This window comes from Delphinus delphis, chromosome 12 (assembly GCF_949987515.2).
Source record: "Delphinus delphis chromosome 12, mDelDel1.2, whole genome shotgun sequence".
NCBI lineage: Eukaryota > Metazoa > Chordata > Mammalia > Artiodactyla > Delphinidae > Delphinus > Delphinus delphis.
Window position 1 is genome coordinate 75,066,932 of NC_082694.2, and position 25,593 is coordinate 75,092,524.

General features: G+C 34.7%; 1 protein-coding gene across 8 annotated transcripts in view; it reads left to right on the forward strand.

Moving 5' to 3' along the window:
• PUM2 (pumilio RNA binding family member 2) overlaps positions 1-25,593 on the forward strand; it is a 92,276-nt gene that overhangs the window by 42,768 nt on the left and 23,915 nt on the right. For 5 of the 8 annotated variants that reach the window (XM_060027048.1, XM_060027049.1, XM_060027050.1 and 2 more), the window contains 6 exons: positions 548-673; positions 3,377-3,519; positions 5,205-5,334; positions 15,578-15,721; positions 15,838-16,128; positions 20,234-20,470. In XM_060027048.1, coding sequence (XP_059883031.1) covers positions 548-673; positions 3,377-3,519; positions 5,205-5,334; positions 15,578-15,721; positions 15,838-16,128; positions 20,234-20,470 — 1,071 coding nt within the window. The remainder of the gene's footprint in view (positions 1-547; positions 674-3,376; positions 3,520-5,204; positions 5,335-15,577; positions 15,722-15,837; positions 16,129-20,233; positions 20,471-25,593) is intronic. The other 3 variants (XM_060027052.1, XM_060027053.1, XM_060027055.1) reach the window with 1 other exon arrangement.

The window sequence follows — 25,593 nt, forward strand, 5'->3', positions numbered from 1 at the left end:
TCTTCATTCTGATTATAACTCCAGTTTTATCTTATACACTACAGCCCCACTCCATCCTACCAAAAGCTTCTTGGATACCCCTACTTTCTGTGCTCATATAGCACTTACACTATATTCTAATTGCCAACTTACTTGTTTGTTTTTCTCACTAGATGGAGTGATTTGTGGGTGTAGATCATATCTGTCTCTCTCAGTGTTGAATCCCTAGCTCACAGTATGGCTTAATAAGGATTGAATGAAAAACCACTATTGAACAATAGCAATTCTAGCTCTAAACATTTATTGTGTGTATATGCTAGTACTATACAGTCATGTATATTTAATTCTAACAAAAATCACTGGTGATAAACCAGTTTCATAAACAAAGAACCCCAGAGTCAGGTTGTATTACATGCCCAAGGTCACTTAGTTAATAAGAATTAGAATCATTATACACCCTCTCCTCCCCCACCAACCCTAATTTCAGAAGAAATGTTTTTTTTTTTAACCTGATGAAGAAAATCATACATATTTTTTTATTTATTATTTCTCCCCCTTTAAAATACAGCTGGTGTATTCTCAGCAGGCCTTGCTCCAGCTGCATTTGTGCCAAATCCATATATTATTAGTGCTGCTCCTCCAGGGACTGACCCGTATACTGCAGCAGGATTGGCTGCAGCAGCAACATTAGCAGGTAACTTACTGTTCATACTTGTTGCTTGTTATGGATTTAGTTTTAATTTGGGGATAAGCTTTATTTTTGTCTATTTGGGCAATTTGAAGTTTCTGGGAGAAAACTGAAACATTTATCCAGAATGAACTGAAGTTTCCAGAGAGTTTATTTTTCGACTGTAATGCTACAGGAGAAAACCTAAGTCGGATAACTCGTTTCCTCCTGTACATAGTTGTTTTACATTTTAGTTTTATAGTCTCAGAAATCTTACATTAGCAGCCACAAATCTTTATTCTTGTGACTGATCCCATTACCCACAGAGACAGTGCAAATAAAGTTACTTCTCAGAAAATAAACTGGGGGTAGCTGCTATAAATACCCAGGTCAGGGATAGTACAAGGTAAAGAGGTTCAGTGATCTTAAGAGAATGAGTATCTAAAAAGTAAAGTTAAATTAGCAATGTTAAAATGTGCAGGCAAGCTGAGGGACAAAAAGGTGGGATTGAGGTGGAAAGAACTTATTAAGTGTCAAAGCCTGATAACCACCACTCAAAATCTGAAGTAAAAACCAAAAGTACACAATGTCACATGTCAGTTGTATGGCAGTAAAGCTGGGAAAAAAAATTTTTTAAACCAAACTGTATTTATATCTTATTTAAGTAAGGGAGAGTTGTGTACCGGTTAGGCACAGTCTTACTGAGCAGAGTGATTTGCTGATCTTCTATAGGATTTGGGGGGAAGGTTGTTTTATGTTGAGTTAGTTACAGAGACAGGAATGAATTTGTCTTAAGCATGATTTATGTTGGTTACCAAGGCAGGAAGAGGGAGATGTCAACCATAGAAGTGTGTTCCTTGGGTTGAGTCTGTTGATTGGCTAACTTTTCGTAACTTTAAGCTGTCACTGATAAGTTCACTGAATTATCACTGATCAATTAATTTTAAATCCATTTCTGGTAGTTATTTATTATTGTGACTGCAGAACAGTTAGTCTTTTCATAGGCGTTTTTTTATACTCAGGACTTTAAGACCTGAAAAAAATGTTAATTTCAAATTCTTGTTTGATATCTTAGCAGACTGAAACTAACCTGTCACATTCAGTAGATTTGGTATAGATCTGCATGTGATTCCATAAAGATGTGAGCTTTCCTGGTACTATTTAACTGGATGTTAGTATGTAAAGTGCTAGTATATCATACATACATAAAATCATTAATCTGTGGAACTGAAGGAAGCAACTTTAAGAGGTCATTAGTTTTGAGATAAGGATTCCTGGCGTTCTGAACTTACTTAGGCTTTCTAAGATCAGCACTGTTCAGTAGAAATAGAACGTGAGCCAGATAATGTAACTTAGATTTTTCTAGTAACCACATTATAAAAGTAAACCACAGATGAAATTAATTTCAGTATGTTTGATTTAGCTCAGTATATCATGTAATCAATATTTTTTAAATTATTAATAGATATTTTATTTATTTTTAATGCTAAGTCTTCAAAATCCTGTGTGTATTACATACTTACAGCACATCTTAATTCAGGCTCTCCAGCTTTTTTAATTGTTTAGCCACAGATGACTTCCGGCTACTTTTGGACAGAGAGGTTCTAGATGGATGTCTGATTCTTTTGTTTTGTTTTGACAGTGTATCCTTTCTTCATAAATCCTTTTCTATATTTTAAGAGTCTTCATTGTAGATTGTGCTTAAACTATCTTTAGAAATATATTTTACCTTTAAACTGTTCAGAGCTTTTCATTTTAGTGATTGAGTCAGTTACACTGGGCTTTATTTTCTTCCAAAACAAAGTGAAACCAAGAGTTTGACTTTCTAAAGTATACACATTAGATATACTAAAATCATATCAGTGGAATTTAGGGACATGTATCAGTCAGGAAACATGACATCGTAATCATTAGTTTAATGGCAGGGCTTATTGTGTGATACTATTTACTGTCCAGAAATGAAATTTTATCTTGAATAAAGTAGAATAGAGCAAGAATTCATTCTGTTTTTCCTGGTTTGCTTTTTTATGTCTATGTCCATGATTATATTTCATAGTTCTTTCTTAACTTACTAGTTCCATCTTCCTAACCATAAAGACACTGATGTTTCATTTGTTTTTACATGATTTTCAATTGTTTTGTGAGAATTGTAACTAATTCTGTTTCAGATATGAAGAATATTTTAAAAGTCACAGTTTACAATTAAAATACAGTTGTAGCAAGCTTAGTACCAACATTTTCCTTAGTTTTATGTTATAGATTACAAATTAAAAGCCAAAAATGTTTTGTTTTCAATTTTAAAAATTCCTTTTTAAAGAAAATGCTGAGTTGAGTATAGGAAATCTTATAGTTCTATGGTGTTTAATGTTCCTATTTGCCAGTATCAAATGCATAAACTAGCATTCAATAATAGGTGTTGAAGAGATGGTTCAGTGTCCTGTCAGTTCATTGGTCTTCTTGAGTTTAGTTCACATCTTTTCATTAAGACGACTGCTGTCACCTCTGAATACTTTCTTTTTTAATAATCCATACCTCAGTGAGACTTTCTAGTAAAACTGGGAAAAAGAGAAAAGGGAAGACAGTTGTATGTGGGTAGAGGATTGTAAGGACATCTGCTCTAAGTCTTATGCACTGTCCCTTTTTTATGGTCTAATGGTAACTAACCTTATTTATCTATAAAATGTAGTGACTTTTTTTATTTTTTTTGGGGGGGTGGGATGTGGGGTTTAGGTCCGGCAGTGGTTCCACCTCAGTATTATGGTGTTCCGTGGGGGGTGTATCCAGCCAATTTATTTCAGCAGCAGGCTGCAGCTGCGGCAAACAACACAGCAAATCAGCAAGCAGCATCACAAGCTCAGCCTGGACAGCAACAGGTATAGGCCCGCCTTCATTAAATACTACCTGAAGAGTCTTGGAAATTTCATGAGCTCCCTGCATTCAAGATCTGTGTTTTTTTATTTTCCCCAATATGTAGCACAGTACTTATCATATAGTTGGCATACAAATATTGATTATGTGGTTTTTTTCCTCCAGTAGTCATATGTATGAACTTAAAGATCTGGTTGTATTCCACTTCAACATTTCTATTATTGAAACTGTCTTGAAATCTCTAGCAGTTTTAAATTTTCTTTTCATCACTTCTTAAAGTGTGCTCATAATGTTTCTGTCAAAGTAATTGTCATTTCATTTTCTTCTGGGTATTTAAATTGCTATTTTAAATATTAACTTAATATATTTCTGACCAGAAAAAGGAGATTACTGGGTACTTTGTTTTTAAGCGAGGAAAGTGAAATATTTTCACTAAAGGTTAGATTTCTTAAAACAGAAAATGTTTATTTTTAAGGTTTTTTTTTAAATTTCAGCCACTTTTCTGGAACTATTTTTATAAATAAATGTAAAAGAAAAATTCTGATAAAAATTCCAGAATTCTGTTTGTCAAATTTATCTTTTTTTTTTTTTTTCGGTACGCGGTCCTCTCACTGTTGTGGCCTCTCCCGTAGCGGAGCACAGGCTCCGGACGCGCAGGCTCAGCGGCCATGGTTCACAGGCCTAGCCGCTCCGCGGCATGTGGAATCTTCCCGGACCGGGGCACAAACCCGTGTCCCCTGCATCGGCAGGTGGACTCTCAACCACTGTGCCACCAGGGAAACCCCAAATTTATCATATTTATACCAAAGAAGCAACTTAATGACAAGTATAGTGTTACTTGGCAGTTGAATTTTCTTTTAAACTATATTGATATTCTGTTAAAGCTGTCCTTTAGCTCAGTCCTTGTAGATGATACCACAGCACCATTTAATAAATTCTTTTTAAATCTGTGTCTTCTTTGGGCAGATAAAAATATCACATTGCCTAAACATCACATATACCTGTGCGTGATGCTTACTTACACGGATGGACTTAAGATGAATCTCCCTTGTCCTGAATTGTTTAAGTATTTACCTTTGTGAAATTAATGTGTATCATGCTTGTGTATATATTCACTACAACAACTATGTATTACGAAGCAGTTTGACCAGCCTTAAGAGTTTTCACATTTTTTGATGAAATCTTTTGTTCCTTTCTTAACCCTAAGGTTTTACAGTAAAAAGCAGCTTTTTACTCACTTTAATTAAAGCTTCTGAATTCTGAAAACTTGGTTCAATTTGAAGTTTTCACTCTGCACCACAATCTCGAACCAGACTAATTGAATAATTATACTTAATTTAGAGTTTTCAGTCTTAGAAAATAATAAAATTTAAACTTTTGTCTTCATGTAAGATTTTGCCATTCCCTTCTCACCGCCCAAATATCTGTCTCTCATTTTAATACTACTTTGGTAGGTTAAAGAGCACAAATACTAGAAATAATTGTTCCTGAAGACCCTCTACCATGTTGCTTAATAGATTATGTTTTTGGTGTTACGTTATTTGTATTTTTTTATGATAAACTGACATTTCATTGAATGTAAATATGTTCAAAGAATATCCAAAGGCTATCTGTGATATATACAGAGTTGTCTGAGATAAATTTGTTATTTTATAATTTCGTTTTTAAGGAAATTGTTTGTCCTTTGTAGGTTCTTCGTGCTGGAGCAGGTCAGCGCCCTCTTACTCCCAATCAGGGCCAGCAAGGGCAGCAAGCTGAATCACTTGCAGCAGCAAATCCAACTTTGGCTTTTGGTCAGGGTCTTGCTACCGGCATGCCAGGTATATAGTTGGTTAATTGTGGAAATTTGAATAGACTTAAAATGTTAAATGTAGATTCTCACACTGAGGAGTGAGAAAAATCAAGAAATGTCTTTAAATCTTGCCTACCCTGCAATGCATTATTTACAACTCAGGTGCCAATAGTTGAAATCAGTATTGCTTGCGAGATAATGACAGGGATGGCAAATATGTGTTAGAATTCTCAAAAACCTTTTTTTCTTAAGTCTGTTTATGGTGTAAATCAAAGCGTCTTTCCAGTGGAGTGTAGCCCAGAATTCTTTTTTTTTTTTTTTTAAGATGTTGGGGGTAGGAGTTTATTTATAAATGTGTTTATTTTTGCTGTGTTGGGTCTTCGTTTCTGTGCGAGGGCTTTCTCTAGTTGTGGCGAGCGGGGGCCACTCTTCATCGCAGTGCGCGGGCCTCTCACTATCGCAGCCTCTCTTGTTGCGGAGCACAGGCTCCAGACACGCAGGCTCAGTAGTTGTGGCTCACGGGCCTAGTTGCTCCGCGGCATGTGGGATCCTCCCAGACCAGGGCTCGAACCCGTGTCCCCTCCATTAGCAGGCAGATTCTCAACCACTGCGCCACGAGGGAAGCCCTCAGCCCAGAATTCTTAATGCAGTGCTTTAAGAAATAAAACCATTAGGTGGTATGTCAAACAAAACCTATTTGCCATTTCTGCCTTACAAGGATAGTTAGTCATTTAATTAATTAATGTTGAAAAGTGTACAGCTAACATTTTCCACTTAGAACATTGCTCAGTCTTGTTTAGCACATTTATATAGTATTTTAACCTGTTGGTTTTTATAACCTAATGGCATCAGCATTTACTAAAGTTTTCTGCCTGTTGCCACAGTACAACTTTTAGAAAAGGCCAACAAAGTACATTTTTTGTGAAGTAAATTTGTGAAACTAAATACAAAATTAGTACTTTAATATTAAACAGTGGAAGATGGAAGGAAGGTATTTTTCTTAAGCTAATGAAGCAGCACTTGTTATGTTTGGTTGTTTTGAATTTTATTTTATTTTATTTTTATACAGCAGGTTCTTATTAGTTATCTATTAGCACTTGTTATGTTTTTAAAGGCTACATTTGAATGTCCGTAGATAATGCATCACTTCCCATTCTATTCCTTCATTTCTCTTCATTCCTAAAGACTCACTTTCAAGCATGCCATTTTTTCACTTTCGGTATATGAGTAGTTACTCCTTCAGCTGTAGATTACAGCTAACCCTTGAACAACCATGGGTTTGAACTGCGTGGGTCCACTTACATGTGGATCTTTTTCAATAAATATGTACTATAGTACTACACAATCTGTGGTTGTTTCAATCCTGCGGGTGCAAAGTATTGGATATGGAGGGTTAACTGTAAAGTTATTTGCAGATTTTCAGTTGCACAGAGGGTTGGTGCCCCAGGCCCTGCATTGTTTAAGAGTCAACTATACTGATTAATCAAATACGTGTTCCAGTTTTCATTAATTGTACTGTAGATAGATTTTCTATTCAGATCATTTAGGAGATGTGTTTAATGCATTGGAAACGATCCTGACTTACATGATTGAGGGGTTTTTTTTACATGCTGCTAAATATTTCTGTATATTATTTTGAGGAGTTCTGTATCAATTACATTCATTCTGTTCTCTCTGAAATTCTAAGGTCTGAGTTTATCGTCTTGTTTAGCCTACTGAATGAAAAAAAGGATGTTAATATTGCTGTCCCTGGAGTACAAATGATAATAGAATGGGGGCATTCTCATTATTTTCCTTTTTTACCCCAGCTGTATACTTGCTTCATGGAAGCTGCTCTCCCAGAGCTGCTGTAGATTAGAGACCCTGGCAAAAGCAGCCCTTAGTGAAATGGACTGTGAAGCAGAAGTTGTAGGCATGTGGAGAGACATGGAACAGGGCTAAAAGAACTGAGCTGGGAGTTTATGAAAGCCACTGCTAAGACCATTCTGGGTTCCTCTTGGGTTTTAGCTATAAATAGAAAAGGGAGAAGAGTCATGGAGTACAACAGTCCTGTCTTACTAGATTCTAAATAGGATTTTGATTTAAGAGAATGCTTCTGACCTGTGTTTATTTGCTTCTCCCTTTAACTTATTGCTTATTGTTTTAGACTTTTGGTGCTGGGCCTATTACCCATTTCTTATAAATGCCTTTGCTCCTCTTCCTCATATTCACCTCATGTTCTTATTTACTAAAAACGTCAAGGTATTTTGCTATTAATTTTATCAGCTTTGGTCTTCTCAAAATTTATTTTTATGTTCACTTCTTTCCATTCTATAAGAAAGCTCTTTATTGCTTTTTTTGTTTTGTTTTGTTCATCAGTGAACTCTATCTTGGTACTCCTAAAAGAAAACCACTTTTTACACGATATTTGTCTAAAAACCATTGACTGTCTTTGGAGTGATGAGAAAATTAAAAGCAATTAAATTTAGGGAAAAAAACCAAATTATTTTACCTAACCTTCTAAGCCACAACATTTAGTCCCTTTACAACTGTAAAATGTAAAAATCATTTTCACAAAAAGGGCTTTACTAGAAATAATATTTGTGTGCCTAAGTGACTTGTTGACTGTTCATATGATTCCCTCACTGTAAAACTTTTCTCTAATACCTTCTATACTTTATTCTGCCCAGGACTATGATGAAATAATTCTCCCTTATTCAAATAGTTACATAGATATAAAGTTTTATGTGTTATATCTTTATATGGTTTAAAGATATAAAGCTAATACAAAAGCTTGCTTAGAAAATTGTTTATTTCTTCAAATCTCATGCAGTCCTTAGCTTTTCCACCTTCTGTCCTTCACTTCTCATCCATCAAATCCCTGTTCCTTGTACTGTATTGATTATAGACTTTCAATCCTTCTGCTTGATTATATATGCCATCATTGTTTTTTAGTCTTGTATTTTCAGTCTTTCTCCCTCTGCCACCTCCCTTTCCATAACCACGATGCTAGTCTGCCTCTTCATCCTAAAAAGCTTTATCTCTCTTGTGCTCCCCTCTTATACTACCTTTCAGAATTTACATTCTACCCCACACTTCTTTTAAGCCCCGCCTCCACGATTCCTTTTCATACGTAGCTCTAATGTAACTCAGTGCCAAAGTATGACTTCCTCTCCTCCATCCTTACTTTTCTCAATTCTTTGTTGTATTACACAACTTTGTTGTATGTCCAACTTTCTGCAGCTCCTCTCTACTACATTTGTGTGATATTTTACTCTCCTGGCTCTCCCATCTTGCTCATTGCTTTTTGTCAGTCTCCCTTTCCTCTGTATATCACTTAAATGTAAAAGACTTTCTGGCTTTAGTGACTAGATGCTTTGGAGTCAGATCTGCCATATTGCTCTGCCAATTAATTGTGTGACCTTGGCCATGTTACTTTCCTCTTTGAACCTTAGTTTCAATATTGGAAAAACAGAGATACTTTATATTTTTTCTGTGGAAGAGTCTTAACTACTTTCATCTTTTCACCTGTCTTTCCTATACCAGTAAACCAGTGAGTTTACGTCTGCATCTTGGATTCTTTTCTGAACACTTAACACATTTCTACATTTGTACAAGATGTTACCGTGTATATGTTCCTGCCACTCCTTAAACTGAAAATGTCCAAAAATGAACTCACCTCTCCCACATTTGCTTATCTTATTGTTTACCCTATTTCACTATTAACCCCGCTATCCCCTTGAGCTAGAAATTTTTGGCTTCATTCTCAGAGTCATCTTTAACTCTTGGTTTTCTTTTGTGCTCCACATTCAGTGACTTGCCAGTTGTTGTTTATTCTCTCATGTTCACTTCTTTTCATCTCTGCTATTCTTGTTCAGCTTCTCCTATATCCTCCCACTAACTCTGTCTGCCTCCAATCTCTTCTGTTTATTTCATCTTTTTATTCTCCCCTCAGTTACCTTTCAAAAATACAGGTTAGTTCATACCATTCTGCTTCTTAACATTTTCATTAATATAGCTCCAAACTATTGATACCTTTTAACCTAATCAGTACTGTCCTGGTCCTATGCTTTAACACACTAGACCACATACTGTTCCACAAATATCCTTTTATGCCTTTAGCCCTAGCTAATACTTTTAGTTTAGAATACACTTTTATAAATTTTAAGCAAAATTGGGATATATACTTTTACATTTTCCTTTTTAAAGCCTTGCTTTATACTTTGTGATTAACTTTCCTTCTCATCGTTTAATATGATCCTTTCCATGAAGCCTTCCCAAATCTTTCCCACTGCTTGTTCATTAATACTTATTCCTCCTGGGACTTCCCTGGCAGTCCAGTGGTTAAGACACAGTGCTCCCAGCGCAGGGGGTGTGGGTTCGATCCCTGGTCAGGGAACTAAGATCCCACAGGCCGCGTGGCGCAGCCAAAAAAAAGAAAAATAATAGTAATCATTCTTTTTGCCATTCTTGTGGCACATAACTTGCTCCTTTCTTTACTACTTTTGTCTTCCTTGCGTTTCATTTAGCTATTTGTGGTTTGTTTTCTTAATTATTTTACCATGTTTGGAGGTATAAAGTGTGTTAAAATTAAAGTGGAAGAGTTATGTATTTCTCCCTAAGGAAAGTCATTTGATCAATGTCATGTCTGAAAATAAGTGGCATCTTAGAATTAAGAATATAGTACATTATTTTCTCTACAAATTGTATAATTCTTGAGTGTGGGGACCATGTCTTTTTTAATCTCTTGTGTCTTTTAGATAAGTAACAAAAAGATAATACAATAGAAATTAGAAACTTTTGAACTGAATGATTATGAAAATGCTACATATTTAGACTTGTGGCCTACACTTAAAAACAAAACATAGAAGAGGGGTATATAGGCTTTTTTTTTTAATTGAAGTATAGTTGATTTACAGTGTTGTTAGTTTCATGTGTACAACAGAGTGATTCAGTTATATTTATATATATATATTATTTTTCAGGTTCTTTTTCCTTATAGGTTATTATAAAATATCGAGTATAGTTCCCTGTGCTATACAGTAGGTCCTTGTTGGTTATCTATTTTATATATAGTAGTGTGTATATGTTACTCCGAAACTTCTCTAATTTCTGCCCCCTCTTCCTTTTTAGTAACCATAAGTTTGTTTTCTATGTCCGTGGGTCTATTTCTGTTTTGTGCATAAGTTCATTTGTATCGTTTTTTTTTTTTTTAGATTCTACATATAAGCAATATCATATGATAGTTGTCTTTCTCTGTGTGGCTTACTTCACTTAGTATGATAATCTCTAGGTCCATCCATGTTGCTGCAAATGGCAGGAGTATATAGGCTTCAATGCATACATTAGAAAATAAGTTTCTATCTGGGAACCATAAAAGGAAGAGAATAAACCCAAAGAATTATAGAAGGAAGCCAAATAATAAAGATAGAAACTGATGTGGATGAAATAGATGACAAACATATAGTTAAAAGAGTCAGGTTATCCCAAAATTTACGTCTTTGAAAAGACTAATAAAATTGATAAACCTCTGAGAGGTTCATCAAAAAAAAAGGTAAAGAGAGAAGACATAACCAATATCAGAAAAATAAAATAATCATAAGAGGGTATTCGGAACCAATCTCATGTTAAGAAATTGGAAATTGTAGACAAAGTGGACAAATAACTAGAACAATGTAACCAAACACACTCAAGGATACATAGAAAATCTAAAGTTCATTACCATTAAATCAATTGAGTAATCAAAAATATTCCAAGAAAATTCCAGACCAGCACAACTTCAGTGGTGAATGATATCAGGCGTTCAAGGAAGAAATAATTCCAACAATTCCAATTTTTAAAATTCCAGAGAACAGAAAAAGAGGGTGTTCTTCCCATGCCATTTTATGGTACTAGCATTATCTTGATATTAAAACCCGTCAAACAGTGCAGAAAAGGAAAATTGTAGGCTCATCAGACTTATGAACATGGATTTAGAAATCCTCAAATATTAGCAAACCAGATGTAGCAATGTAAAGCAGGATAATATATCATGAACAAGTTGGTTTTATCCCAAGAATGCAAGATGAGCATTAGCAAATCACAGTGTAATTCGCCACATTAGAAGATAATAATCATAAGAACTTCTCAAAAGATGCAGGTAAAGCATAATAAATTTATATATTGACTTTAAAAAAAAAAACCTCTTTAACAGTTATGAACCAGAAGATAACGTCTTTAATATGCTGGGGAGTCGGGAGGGAATTAAACACCCTACCCCACTTCCCAAGGATGATAGACTTTGCTATTTATAGGAAATACTTGGAAGCGTTCCATCTAAGACTGGGAATAAGACAAGGATTTCTGCTAACGATACTTCTCTTCAACATTATATTAAAGAGCCTAGCCAGTATATAACATGAGAGAAATTCTAGTAAAATGAAAAAGTTCTGTAAATAGAAAAACACAACTGTCATTTGCAGAAAATATGATTGTATTAACTGAATCTGCAGATAAAGTATTAGAATTAATGTGTTTTTGTTAAGGTTTTTGGATATAAAAATCAGGTTAAAAATCTTTCTGTTAGGGCTTCCCTGGTGGCGCAGAGGTTGAGAGTCCGCCTGCCGATGCAGGGGACACGGGTTCGTGCCCCGGTCTGGGAGGATCCCACATGCCGCGGAGCGGCTGGGCCCGTGAGCCGTGGCCGCTGAGCCTGTGCGTCCGGAGCCTGTGCTCCGCGACGGGAGAGGCCACGACAGTGAGAGGCCCGCGTACCGCAAAAAAAAAAAAAAAAAAAAAATCTTTCTGTTAACCAACAGCCTTTTCTTTTTCTTCCTGACATGCTGCGCTGCTTGCGGGGTCTTAGCTCTCCAACCAGGGATTGAACCCAGGCCCACGGCAGTAAAAGCGCTGAGTCCTAACCACTGGACTGCAAGGGAACTCCCAACACCATAATGTTTTGAAATGAAAAATTTGAAGGTTATTATTTACAGTAGTCAGAAGTACCTAGGAATAAGTCTTAACAAAAAATGTGCCCAGTTTCTATGGGAAGCAGCTTTGTTTAGACATTAAAGGAGACCTAAATAAACAAACCATTGGGCAACTCAATATTTTAAGCATGCCAGTTCTCCCCATATTAACCTGTAGTTTCAGTGCATTTCCAATCAAAAATCCCAATGGGTTCTTTTGGTGGTTCTTTTTGACAGCTGATACTAAAATTTAATGAAAATGCAAAGAGTCAAGATTAGCCAAAACATTCTTAAAGAACAAAAGTAAGTAGAAGGACTTGCTCTGTTCTAACTTACAGAGTAAGATTTACTCTAAAGCTGCAGTTGAATTACTACATGGACAAACAGACCAGTGGAACAAAGTAGAGACTCCAAAAGTGAGATTCCCAAAAGAAATGGCCACCTAATTAATAGCAAAGAAAGCAGCAAAAAGCAGTAGGGAGGAATGAATGACTTGTTTTATAAATAAGATGAAATAAAGAAAATTGATGATTTGGGCAACAAATTGAACCGCTGCCTTATCCTGTGTTCAGTACTCAGCTCCATTTGGATTTTAGACCTAAGTGTGGAAAAGTGGAATTTTAAAGCTATTAGAAGATAATATAGGGAAATTTTTTTATGAAAATAAAGGAAATAATAAATTTGAACCCATTACTTCAAAAGTCACCATAAAGAGAATCACAGGTCAGGCTAAGAATGGAAGAAGATATTTGCAATACATTAAAACAGTGAAACACCTGAATTCAGCATACATAAAGAATTATAAATCAATAAGAAAAGGCAGACCAATAGGAAAATGGGTGAAAGAGACTTGAACAGCTGTTTCCCCAGAGGAAATCCCAGTGCCTAATTAGCATATGAAAAGATGCTCAGCCTCCTTATGGGGAGAGAAAATCAAAACCACAACAGAACGCTTCTGCCTGTCTTTCAGATTGGCCAGTTTTTAAAAGTCTGACATTATCAAGTATTACTGAAGTCATGGAGCAATGGGAACTCTAATACCAAGGTGGTAAGCATGTAAATTTGCACAACCACTTTGAAGGCAGCTTGGCATTATTTGCCAAAGTTTGAAAATACACATGCCCTTTGGCCCAGGGTGTCAACTACTAGATATATACCTTAGATTAGAGAAATACGTATACATAACACACCAGCATACATATACAAAAATGTTTATGGCAGTCCTGTCGGCAGTGGCCCCAAACTGGCAACCGTGTAAGTGTAGAACGGATAAATTCATTGTGGTGTTTGTCCAATGAGGTGCTACACAATAATGAAGATGGAAACTAGAAGATCTCTGTATAACCACATGGATGAATCGTACCTAAAATTTTTTAAATAATTCAAACCAAATGATTGTTTAGAGAGAAGCGTTTATGGGAAGTAGAACGTGTAACTCTAAGGGAAAGAGAAGACTGGTAGAGCAGGGACTTTCGAGAGGTGGGATGCTGGGCAATTTTCTGTTTCTTGGCTTGGATGGTAGTTATACTTTTTTGTGTTGTAGTCATTATGATGTACTGTTTTTTGTACTTTTTATGTGTTTTATTTCACAATAACAATAAAAATTTTTAAACACCTAAATATCATGCTCTGCTAATCAAGTACATTTTCTGGTTAAGAAAAAAATTACTCTCAGCCCCCCTTGTGTAGCTCGCCTCTGGTCCTTTTTTTACAGCAAAACTCCTCAAAAGCATTTCTGTACTTGTTTATTGTTCTTCCATTCTTTACTGAATTCACTACAGTTTGGCTTTTATCCTTACCAGAATGACTTCCATGTTGCTAAATTCATTGGTCAGGTTCTCAACTCTTAATGGCTTTTAGTAGCATTTGACATTGTTGATCACTCAGTGTTTGTTCAAATTCTTTTTTCTTTGGCCTCCAAGAGACCAAATTGTTTGAATTTTCTTTCTTTACTGGCTATTTCCTCTTAGTCTCTTCCCTTGTTCCTGCTCTCTGCAACCTCTTAATGTAAAGCACCCTCAGGCCATAAGCCCTGCCCTTTTATTTTCTTGGTGATTTTGTCCTTTTTTAGCTTATACCATCCTTATGTTGACCACTCCCATATTTATAATTCCAGCCTGAACCGCTCTCCTGAACTCTAGACTTGCATATCCTATGTGACAGTTACAGTTGGATATCTAATAATCTTCTCAAATTCATCATGTTCACTCCATGAGGAGAGGGCTTGAAAGCTTTACATTCCCTCCTAGGTTTTGCCCGATGCTTCTCTTCATTTGGCTGGACCTCCTAATTCATATCCATTGTATTAGTAAAATGGTAATTGCGAAGCAGAATTACTGTATTTAATTAAAACAGCCTTTTCTTGTGAAAGTTTTGGTCTTAGTGGGAAAAGTAGTGTTTAAATTTAAAAGTATCCAAGGCTGCCAGTGCAGTTTTGCAAGTGGTCCTCAGACTTTTGAGCCTGAGTCTCTGTTACTGTATAAGACAGCCTTTCTCAGCCTGCGTTCTGGGAGAGAATAGCCCTATTGCCTTGAAGTATCCACGGTATATATAAATAGTTAACTTCTCTCCCATGCATCTTGAGTGGTACTTACTATGCACCATCCTTGAGAGAATTGGCAAAATAGTCAGTTTTCTGTTCGAAATAGTCATTTTCTATTCTGTGGTTCAGATGAGGAGTCCCTACTGAGAAGGTCTGTGAAGAGATAAACTTCACTCACCTGTCGTTCTGAATAATGCAAATTGTCACCTGCCTTGTGGTCATGGCTGTAATAAAACTAATGCCTATGTGATTTTCATTCAGATTGCAGCTTGAGAACCTTTACAAATTGACTGTTAAACCTTATGATTTTGAGTTATCTGTTTATATCATGATTTAATTTTTAAAGGGCTGCTTACAAATGAAAATCTAAGGGAATGCTGGTAATGAGGCACTTGGTTTAGAAATTTACTAAAATTGCATAATAAATCGTACAGCATTCTCCCTCACTTCCCCGTAGTCTTTCTATCCATTCTCCTCTCGGGACAACTGACTAAATGGTAATAACTTTCAAGCATCAGCCCTTGATTACCTATGGTTTCAATATCAAGGAATATATCTCATCATTTTGTTGTCCATAAGTGAGAGGCATCTCTGTTAAAATTTAGGAAAAAAATTTACTTGTGCTTTAGTACATTTTCATATATTTAATACCTTCTCAGCTGTGTTTGCTTTTATATGGTGACTAACGTTTTTATATTAACAGTATAAATAGCTGTGTTGATAAAAACACAAATACGGGGGAAAATAAATATATGTTTTCTATAATGTTTTCATTGGTAAACATTTATTTTGATATTATCTAGGCTATCAAGTACTAACTCCAACTGCCTATTATGATCAGACTGGTGCCTTAGTGGTTGGCCCTGGAGCAAGAACTGGCCTCGGAGCTCCAGTTCGATTAATGGCTCCAACACCTGTTTTAATTAGTTCAGCAGCAGCACAAGCTGGTAAGTGTAACTGACATTTTCAGGGATAATATTTTTCTGGTGTTGTTTGAGATGTTTCAAAAATAGAAAATGGTTTTCTGGGTAGTTTTAAGAAGTGTCTGAAATTTAATTTACAGCAGCAGCAGCAGCAGCTGGAGGAACTGCAAATAGTCTCACAGGCAGCACAAATGGTCTCTTCCGGCCACTTGGCACTCAGCCACCACCGCAGCAGCAGCAGCCGCAGCAGCCAAGCACTAATCTGCAGTCGAATTCATTTTATGGGAGCACTTCTTTGACTAATAGCTCCCAGAGCAGTTCTTTATTTTCTCACGGACCTGGCCAACCTGGAAGTACATCTCTTGGCTTTGGAAGCAGTAGCTCTTTGGGTGCTGCTATAGGCTCAGCCCTCAGTGGATTTGGCTCATCAGGTAAGTTTCTTTTTAAGATGAGTGTACTCTGCTAAGTGGACATGAGGTATATGTATTTGTTTTTAATATTAATATAAACAGTAATAGCTTGTGGTATAGAAAGGACAGGAATAAGATACTGGTTTATTGGTTTAGTTTTGTAGCTGAAAAACCACCTCCTGTAACATTTAGGAATGCTTAACTCATTTCAAGCAGTCCATGCTTTACTCAAATATAATACATTTTCCCCTGGCTTTAAGAACTATATTACTGTAATTTTTGTTTTAGTAAGGTTTGTTTGGGATAATATGTATTATGCTAATTACTAGCTCTTCCCTTTGCTCTATAATATTAATGTTCGAGGAAGTAAATATTTTTGCCATCTTAAGTTTCTGGTGTTTTAAAATAATTTTTGTGTGCTCATCAGATGATTTATTCTTATTAAATGCTAACGGTTGTTAATGATCTCTATTTGGTATAATATATAAAAATAAAATATGATGTAATGTTCTAAACAGAAACCCCTAAGATAAATATGCCTATCTTTATATTAAACAACTTAGCCTTTATCACTAGAAGTTCATTTAAAAGGACTTTTTTTCCCATATCCTAGTTTTATATATAATCCTTAAGAAATCCAAATTTTAAATAGCTTCACAAAATAAATAATTTACCCACACAAACTGATTTTGTAACTGAGGAAGAGCTGAAATCAGAAGAGGCCTGCACTGACACCCTGTTGACACACATTGTATTATCAGTCTCTGGTGTTTCCAGAGTATTCAGGAAACAGAGGAAAAACAGCTTACTCTCATTCTCTTGGTACAATTGACAGCCTTTTCTTTATGAGGGGCAGGGCCATTTATTCACACCTCAAGAGGTTTTTTATTCCTCTCATGTCCTTGAGTCTTAAAATCTGGTTCTCATCTGTTTTCCCACCACATTAAATTATATTCTTTTCTGGTGTGAAAAATGGCAAAACTAACACATGCCAGTCATTACTAACTGTGCTTGCCAATTTTCTAAGACAGTATCTTCTGAACTTCTTGAACATTCATATTTATAAATATGATGGTCTAGAACAACTATAAACTTTTAGGTGCAGAATGCTTTTTTGTTACAATGAAATACAAAAGGCAAATATATTTGCCTAATACAAAATTACCTAAAGAAATGGGCATGGGAACTTCTGAGGAAAAGTCTAGTGAACATAAAGACTGTTTAGTCTTAATTTTCCTGTTTGATTTTTTTTCATTCCTTTTGGAGCTTAGTCTTTTTATCTCTCGCCCAAGTGCCCCCATAGACTCATTTTTTTGTTTCTAACACAATTGACAAGTATTTTCCCCAGATAATCCTAGATTGCTGGAGAAAATCAAAAGAACATATAACTTTATAAAAAAAAATTTTGTGTGGAAATAACTAGTTTCTATAGATTGTAGACCCTAAATAATCCAGGAAAAATAGAGAAAAGACTTGATAAATCTCGGTCTGGTATAGATTTGTAGGAACTCCAAATTCCCATTTGTCTCTTAGTTGTTAAGAGCCTTCCCCCTGCATTCAGGAACTGATGAGCCATCAACATTTTGTTCTCTACACATGTCCCCTGCAGATGCCTCTTTCCCAAAAACTAATCATCTTCGTTCCTCCCTTATTTATGAGCATTGCTTACTCCATTCTGATTTCCAGTTTGGGGTACCTCTGTTTTACCTTGCTTCAGAGGACATTAACAGTTGCCACCCCTAAATACCAATAAATAACCTGTCATCTCCCTCCTCTTGGACATTTTATGAGCGTTCATTCAAGTGCTGCACTTAGGTACTCTTCGAAGTCTACCCATTGCCTTTTTACATTATGGCAATTCCATACCTATATGAAAGCTAAAATGTAATGTGTTTATGTGCTCATGTACACACACAGTAACATATACACATTCTTTTACCCATATGATGAAATTATTAATACTTAGTAGTGTTAAATACCCCAGTTTATAACTCAGCTCACCAGGAAGCTTAGCCATTGTAATAAAGTAATTAAATCACCATTTCTATGACCCATTAGAATGTTCTTTTACAACTGAAAGTTTGTAATTTAACATTTTGTCCACAGTTGATAAATGATTAGTGACTCCACTGTCTAGCCGCTTAGATATTTTAGGTATACTTTGTTTTATATTTTGTAGTCATACTGTTGCAGATAATTTAGGCATATAGTAAAATTTAAGGAGCCAGTTTGTTAGGTTTAAAGTAAAGCTATTTCTGAATTACTTTTAAATGTTCGGCTTGGCTTTTCCTTTTTAGAGGAAAATAATATCGCATGTGTCAAAACTATGGTTTCTTTGATTATTTGCCAGGGGAATAATAGTGCTGCTGCTCTCATTAGAGAGCTGTTGTCTTTTTCCTTGTCATATAAATTGTTTTCTGAAATAAATAGGAATTTTAAATGTAGCCATGTTTTAGAAAAATCACTTTGACAGTGTCCTTTTAAATTAGCATAGTTAATATAGCCATTGACAATTTTGCCAAAACCATTCTTACAATAGTGTTTATTTTTTGCTATTAAAAATGCATATAGTTACTAGTATTTCCCTGTAATATATCTTAAAAAGTGAGAATTTCAATAAAACATGATCAGTCTTCCAGAAACTGCACTCACTGGTTTAAAAGATTGAATACTGTTTATATAATATTTTGCTTAATACAGTAGTGTGAGCCTGGTGTTTTTCCTTTATAGAATTTTAAATTTGGTAAAACCAATGTAATTAAGTTTCCTATCTGTATTAATAAGCTTAACTTGGTCTACCATCATGTGCTCTGCTTAATTTTTCTCTTTAATCTGTACCCTTATGATCTATTTATAATTGACTTGCTATTAGAAAACCACAACCTAATAGAAACTTTAAAATTCTCTTGAAAAGAATTACCATATTGGTCCGAATATAGAGCTTGTCCTTAAAAAACTTGATAGGTTAAGAAATGTATTATGAAATTATTTTGGATATAAAGGCTTCAGTTTAAAAAGGCTTAGAAACAGTAAAAAACATACTTGAAAATACGGGCTCTAAGTGAGACTTATGAATTGGGAGTTTTGGACAACCCTTTTAAACACTTAGTAAAGAATTTGATTATCCAAATATATGTTGATTAACAGCCAGATCTTGTTGCTTTTCTGAGCATGCATAGCTACATGGTAATGTGAACCTACCATTTTTTTATGATTTTATGAAGTACAAAAGAAAAAAACTAGAAGGTTAATAGTTGAATTGGGGATTAAGTGAAAAACAAAAAAAAATTGGTATGTAGAACAATAAGGGATGTGATATAATTGTATACCATATAAGAAAAGAAAGGCTGATCAGTCTTTACTTGAGTAAGGGGCTCATGAGGCCAGAAATAGAATCTTAGGAATGGAAGATCCTGAGGGGTAAGTGAACACATGTCTTTGGTTGATAACAGTAATGAGAGCTATCAGTTTTCTAAGAGAAAGTTTGATTTTTCCATATGTATTTTGTAATTTAGTTGCTGAAGGATAGGGAGAATGTGTAGTGTGAAAAGTGCTGAGGAGTTAGCTGCCATCTATACTTCACAGCTGACTAATATTCGGGCCAATATGGACTTTAAAGGACTATGGTTTGAACACAAGCTGGAAGCCAAATCAAATGTGAATGGTGAGGGAAATGTATTAATATTCTGTTTATCAGTATAATCTTTTCTTGGCATTGGGTTGAAGTCTAAGAACTTGGTTCCAGAGATTAGGATACTACCAAAATTTAACCTTATTGGAATTTAATCTCTAGCATATCCTAAAGCAGACAACTTACAATTTCAGGGTTTATAAATCATACCAGGGTATTAAAGCACAGTAATCATATGTGTCAATGGTAAATATGTGTGAAATAATGAACATATGAGTGACTGCTCTTAAATATTTGGTTATTTTCTTGGGGTGCATTTATACCCTTTTATGATTAATAAGTTAGTATGTATAGTTATCACAGTAATTATCTTCTCTATAATGTTTCTAAAAATAATTATTGTGATCACTTCTGTTATTTCCCAGCAAGAGTTGGGGATAGGTTTTATTCAGTTAACACTGTATGTAATTAGGGTTTTTTTTATTTCTTCTTCAGTTGGCAGTTCTGCAAGTAGTAGTGCCACAAGGAGAGAGTCTCTATCTACTAGCTCTGACTTGTACAAAAGATCTAGTAGCAGCCTAGCACCCATAGGGCAACCATTTTACAATAGTCTGGGATTTTCCTCCTCTCCAAGTCCAATAGGCATGCCTCTGCCAAGCCAAACTCCAGGACATTCACTTACGCCACCGCCATCACTTTCATCACATGGATCCTCATCCAGTTTGCATTTAGGTAAAAAAAAAAAACCAAAACCCTTTTTATTTGTATGTATACATGTGAGTGTGTTTGTGTGTGTGTTTTATAATATGTGTAAAATATTTAATGTTGGATAAAACATGCCAAATTGCTTTTGCTTATAGATATTAGCCTTTTGAAAAAGTTCTACTTTTGTGAAAATTCAAAGTGAGGGTCTAATGTACAGTAAGGTAAAGACCCGTATTGTATCTTATGTTCCTTTTATGAAATACAGTGGTGTGTTTTTTTTCTCGTCTGTGCTTTTGATTTGTGTGTGTTTTAGATCATCTGAAAAGTCAATTATTTATACGTGATAGTGAAAGAAATTTCACGATCAAATGTTTGTGCACACCATATAAAATGGATAAGTAATAAGAACCTGCTGTATAAAAAAGTAAAATAAAATTCAATAAAAAAGTTTGTGCACACCAAAAGCAATCATTAGTCACAAAGTTATTGAATTTAAATAATTTAGTTTAGTATGATGGTTTTTGCTTTGGCCTTTGAATGCCTGGCCATTTTACCACAGGGTTATATCAGGGTATATGAATTGAGTATGTTTGTGAGTTAGAGAATCTTATTATGTATGGGTTTGGTCCATGTAGTTCTCTTACTTTTGAACACATTGTTTAAGAAAAAAAACGTTCTAGGCTTGCTGTACCCTTGAAATCGGAACATTTAGAACTTTGGTTTATATCTGTATATTAAAATTGCCCCCACCCCAAGATTATTTGAATTGGTGGTTACCTTTTTCCCACTCCAGGAATTATTTAGCCATGTAGTCAACAGTATATTTTGAAGGGTTTTTGGATATCAGAGGCTGTGTATGAATCCGTCCCTGTCTCTTCAAAGAAAGTATTTTATTAAAATTAGATTTTGGATTTTTGTAATTCTAGTCATTTCAGCTAAAACTGAGAGATTCTATTGCTGATTCTTGTGTGCTTAGGAAGATTTAAATCAGCTTGTGATTTAAAAAGTAATGTTGCTTTTGTAAGCAGATATATTATAAATTAGTGATTATGTTTGACCCCGCCATCCCTATCATAAGGTTATAGTTATTTTTTCCTAAAGCTCAGTAATATAGTGAGTGTCCATGTAACAAAGGAATATTTTACAGTGATGATCATTTAGATTTATGTTATTACAAAGTGGGCTAGATTTCTTTTCTAAAGACTGGTCCTCCACCCCAAATTCTGGGCCTTTGCTCTTTTTGGGGATATTGACTGTATACAACCAATTAATTTATTTGAGTGGGGTCCTAAGATCTGCTTTGCAGCACTGTTTGTGTAAACTTATCAGTTTTTAGCCTACCACTTTCCTTCATTTATCTTTTCTTAGTCATAGGAGCTACTCAATTCCTGATTTTTATTATTTCTATTCAGACCCATTCCTACAACTCCCATATAAAACATGCCTTTGAGACTTTGAAATTGACACCAAAATTTGGAACAAAGCAAACCTAAAAATAGCCTTTCGTAATAGTTTTGTGTTTTATTTGTTAAGATTATATTTGTCGCGTCCTGTCATTTTTTTCATAGATAAGTTTCCGATCAGATTTCTGTCAACTGTTACTGCTTACGTTGTGCTTTAGTGCCTGTGTAAATGGCATTAATTATTCTACATAGCTTGTTTAGAAATTGGTTTATAAATGACGTTTTAGATGTCTCTAATTAAATAGCAATCTAGATTTTTTTTTTTGACTATAAAGAACCCAGGCATATAGATGCTTCTAGAAGGAATTCTAGTCAGTTATGAGAAGTAATCATCGTGTGGGCCAGCAGTTCTACATTGTAGCCTGATACTTTTGTACCCATGGTTTAAGCTAAACTCCTTAGTTTAGCTTCACCTTGAAATCTAGTATTTCTAAATCTAGTATTTATTTAATCTAGTATTTAAACACACCTCTGATTGAAATTGTCTGTAGATTATTTTCTTTTGTGATTCCCCAGTTTCTTTTAGCTTTAGTCATATTATGACTAGCAACCTGTTTGTTAACAAGGAATAGACCCTGCCAAGTTGAAAATAATTAAGTAGATTTCATAAATTTGCTCTTTGTGTAGTGTTCATGGAAATAATCTATCTTTTGTTTTCATGTCATTGAATCACGATGCAAGACTTACATGCTCTCTGGTCTAAAAAATATATTTTTTAAATTGTATATCCCCGAAGTGGATTTCTTCATGAATCAAGTTATCAAGGCTGCTGATTGATAAAATACCTATGAAAATGAATTTGCATAGCCATTTAAAAAATAATCTTACTCTGCTCACATGTTAAGAATATAATATCATAAAATAGGGATAAATTCTCAGTTTCATTAGAATTGGTTGTAATTAATTAGTTCCAGCTGATTTTCTTATGAGATTTTTAAGACATATAGCCATTGTAGTTATTGGTAGGCCTGGATATCGATATTCTTAAAATATTGGATGAAACAGGTAACTTTTTTTTTTTTTTAAACCACCTATGCCTTTGCTCATGCTAGTTACTTGATTCACAGAAAAAGTGAATAGCAACATTGTGTGCTTCTGGCTTTCCAACAAAGATGTTTCATTTTTTAAAAAATAGTTGTCATTTGATCAACGTAAGTATTTTTAGCAGGATGACCAGTAGTCACTTTGTGATTGAAGAACAAGTATTTCAACTGATGAATTTTGGTTGTTCATTTTTTTTATAACCTAAAATATTTTTGTTAAGATTTGCAACCTTGTTGCTTTTTAAATATATTGAAGTCAGAAACATGAGAAGTAATTTTATCTTCCATATTCTAGTGTGAAATTTCTAAGAGATAGAGATTCCTTTTTTAAAAACAATTATAGCCACAAAATCATTATCATACCTTTTAAAATTTATAAATTCTCATTACTCTAATTTCCCTAATTGACTTAAATGTCTTTTTACAGTTGTTGTGTTTCCATCAGGGTCCAAATAAGGTCCGTCATTTGTTTGATGTCTTTTAATATGGAACCATTTCCCCATCCTCTTTTTTTTTTTCCTTCACATTTATTTGTTGAAGAAACTTTGTTCTGTTGAATATCCCACATTCTGGACCTCGATGGTTTCTTCTCCATGGTGGTATTTAACATGTTCCTCTATTCTCTGAATTTCCTATAAAGTGGAATTTAGGGGTTTGATCTGGTTGTTTGTTTGCTTTGCTGTTTGGTTCTGTATTTCTGCTGCACCGTATCAGGAGACACGTCTGGTTATTTCCTTTGTGAGGTTGTCTGCCAGATCCACCTAATGGCTTAGCAGCCTTTGATCATCACCTAAGTGTTTCTTCAGAGGTTGCAAAATGGTGATGCTCTGTCATTCCTTTTACATTTTTTAGCTGGAATTTTTCTATGGAAAAGAACTTTCATCAATTGTGAGGTTACCCTAAAATATATAGTTCATATAGGAGTCAGGATAATGCTTGATTTCTTTTCCTTTATTTTCTGACCTTGGGAAATGAGAATTGAGAATGAGAATGAGTTGATGCCCTAGCAACTTCTAAAGGTGACTTGCAGGGTTTTTTTGTTTTTGTTTTTAAATCATCATTGTTCCCTATAGTGTAAATTGATGGATTTTAGGATAGTTATGTTTCAGTCCATTGCAGACTGGGAGATAACACTTTTTATACCTTTTCTTGATGCTAAAATATTACTATCTTTGGCCATTTGGAGTCCCTTCAGATTGGTTCCCACATTGACTACAACTTGTTAAAAGCAGCACTTAAAATACTGATCAGAGAAACAAGTGGAAAAGAACAAGGAAGGAGAACAACTTTAAGATTAGTGGTTTTTATCTTGAAATGCAAAGAACTATGTCAAATTCTGGGCTTCAAGTTCAGCCTTGAATATTAAGTGAATTATTTTCTCATGTTATACTGATGTATAGAGTTGGGGGGAAAAATCTTCTACCTGTAGTTGTTTTTTTAACTCTTTATGATAGAAGTCAGTCTCTTATTTTGAGATACGTTACTCCCAGTAGAAGAAGATTAAATATTTCAAGTATTATTTAATTCATCTACCTGGAGCTAGCTAACTAGTTCTTTCCTTCCTTGTTTCCTTTCTTTTTCTTCTTTGAGTAAACGTTTAAAATATGTTAGTGATTTCTTATTTACTCTAATCTTTATGCTCATAATAGATTGATATGGAACTTCTTGGGTATAAAGTAGCATTTTGTGTTTTTATTTGACTTAGGGTTTGACAAACTAATGGCTTCTTCCCTTGTACCTCTTCATTTTTGAACTGGCTTGTTTTTTCTTAAGAAAAGGGTGATAAAAAGTCTAATTCCAGCTTTGAATTCAGTGAAATTAGTTAATTCAAAGGTGGCTGTCAGTTTTGAAGATTCCTTAATGTCATGTATTCAGTAGTCACATAGTGCTTTAACTTGCATTAGATTAAAAAACTTTATAACCTATCTTCTCTCCTAATCACAGAAAATTTTATATGAAACATAGACATGGTACTATTAACTGTTAGAGTCATTTTCCCTGTTCAGTAGTAGTTAATCTGTTGAAATTGCTGACCTTTGGCAGATTTGGTCATCCGCTTCTCTTAGAATGAGATGTTTGAGAATTAAAACAAGTATGGCCTAATTGGTTGTAAGGCTATGTGCGGTTTTTCTGAGTTTCATATATGGTCTTAAAGCAGAAAACAATATAAATTATTTTGAAGTTTTCATTGAAAGTATTATTATCCTTTAAGTAGCAAGTTCCCTGTAACTGAATAGCATTTGATAGTTTTGTAAAGCACTTTCATATTCATTATTTCATTTCATCCTAATTGTTAACATAAACTGGCTGAGTGATCTGCCCATTAAAGATGAGACAGTTATAGGTCATATGAGCCCAAGAGACTTGCCCAAACCAGTAAATGGCAGAACTGAAGCTAGAACACTGTTCTGACTCCTGATACTATCTTTTCTTTTTCTGTTCTGCTATTCTATAATGAATTGAACAATTTTACAAAATATATCAATAACAATATTCTACTCAGCCTCTCAAATTTAACCTCACAATGGTGTAGGTTATGTGTTTTTAAAATGTGTATATAAGATTACTAGACTTCTAGATCCCTTTCTCAGTTATTCTTGAGATTTATAGAAAAGCTCTTATCTACTGTATGAAATAAGAATAT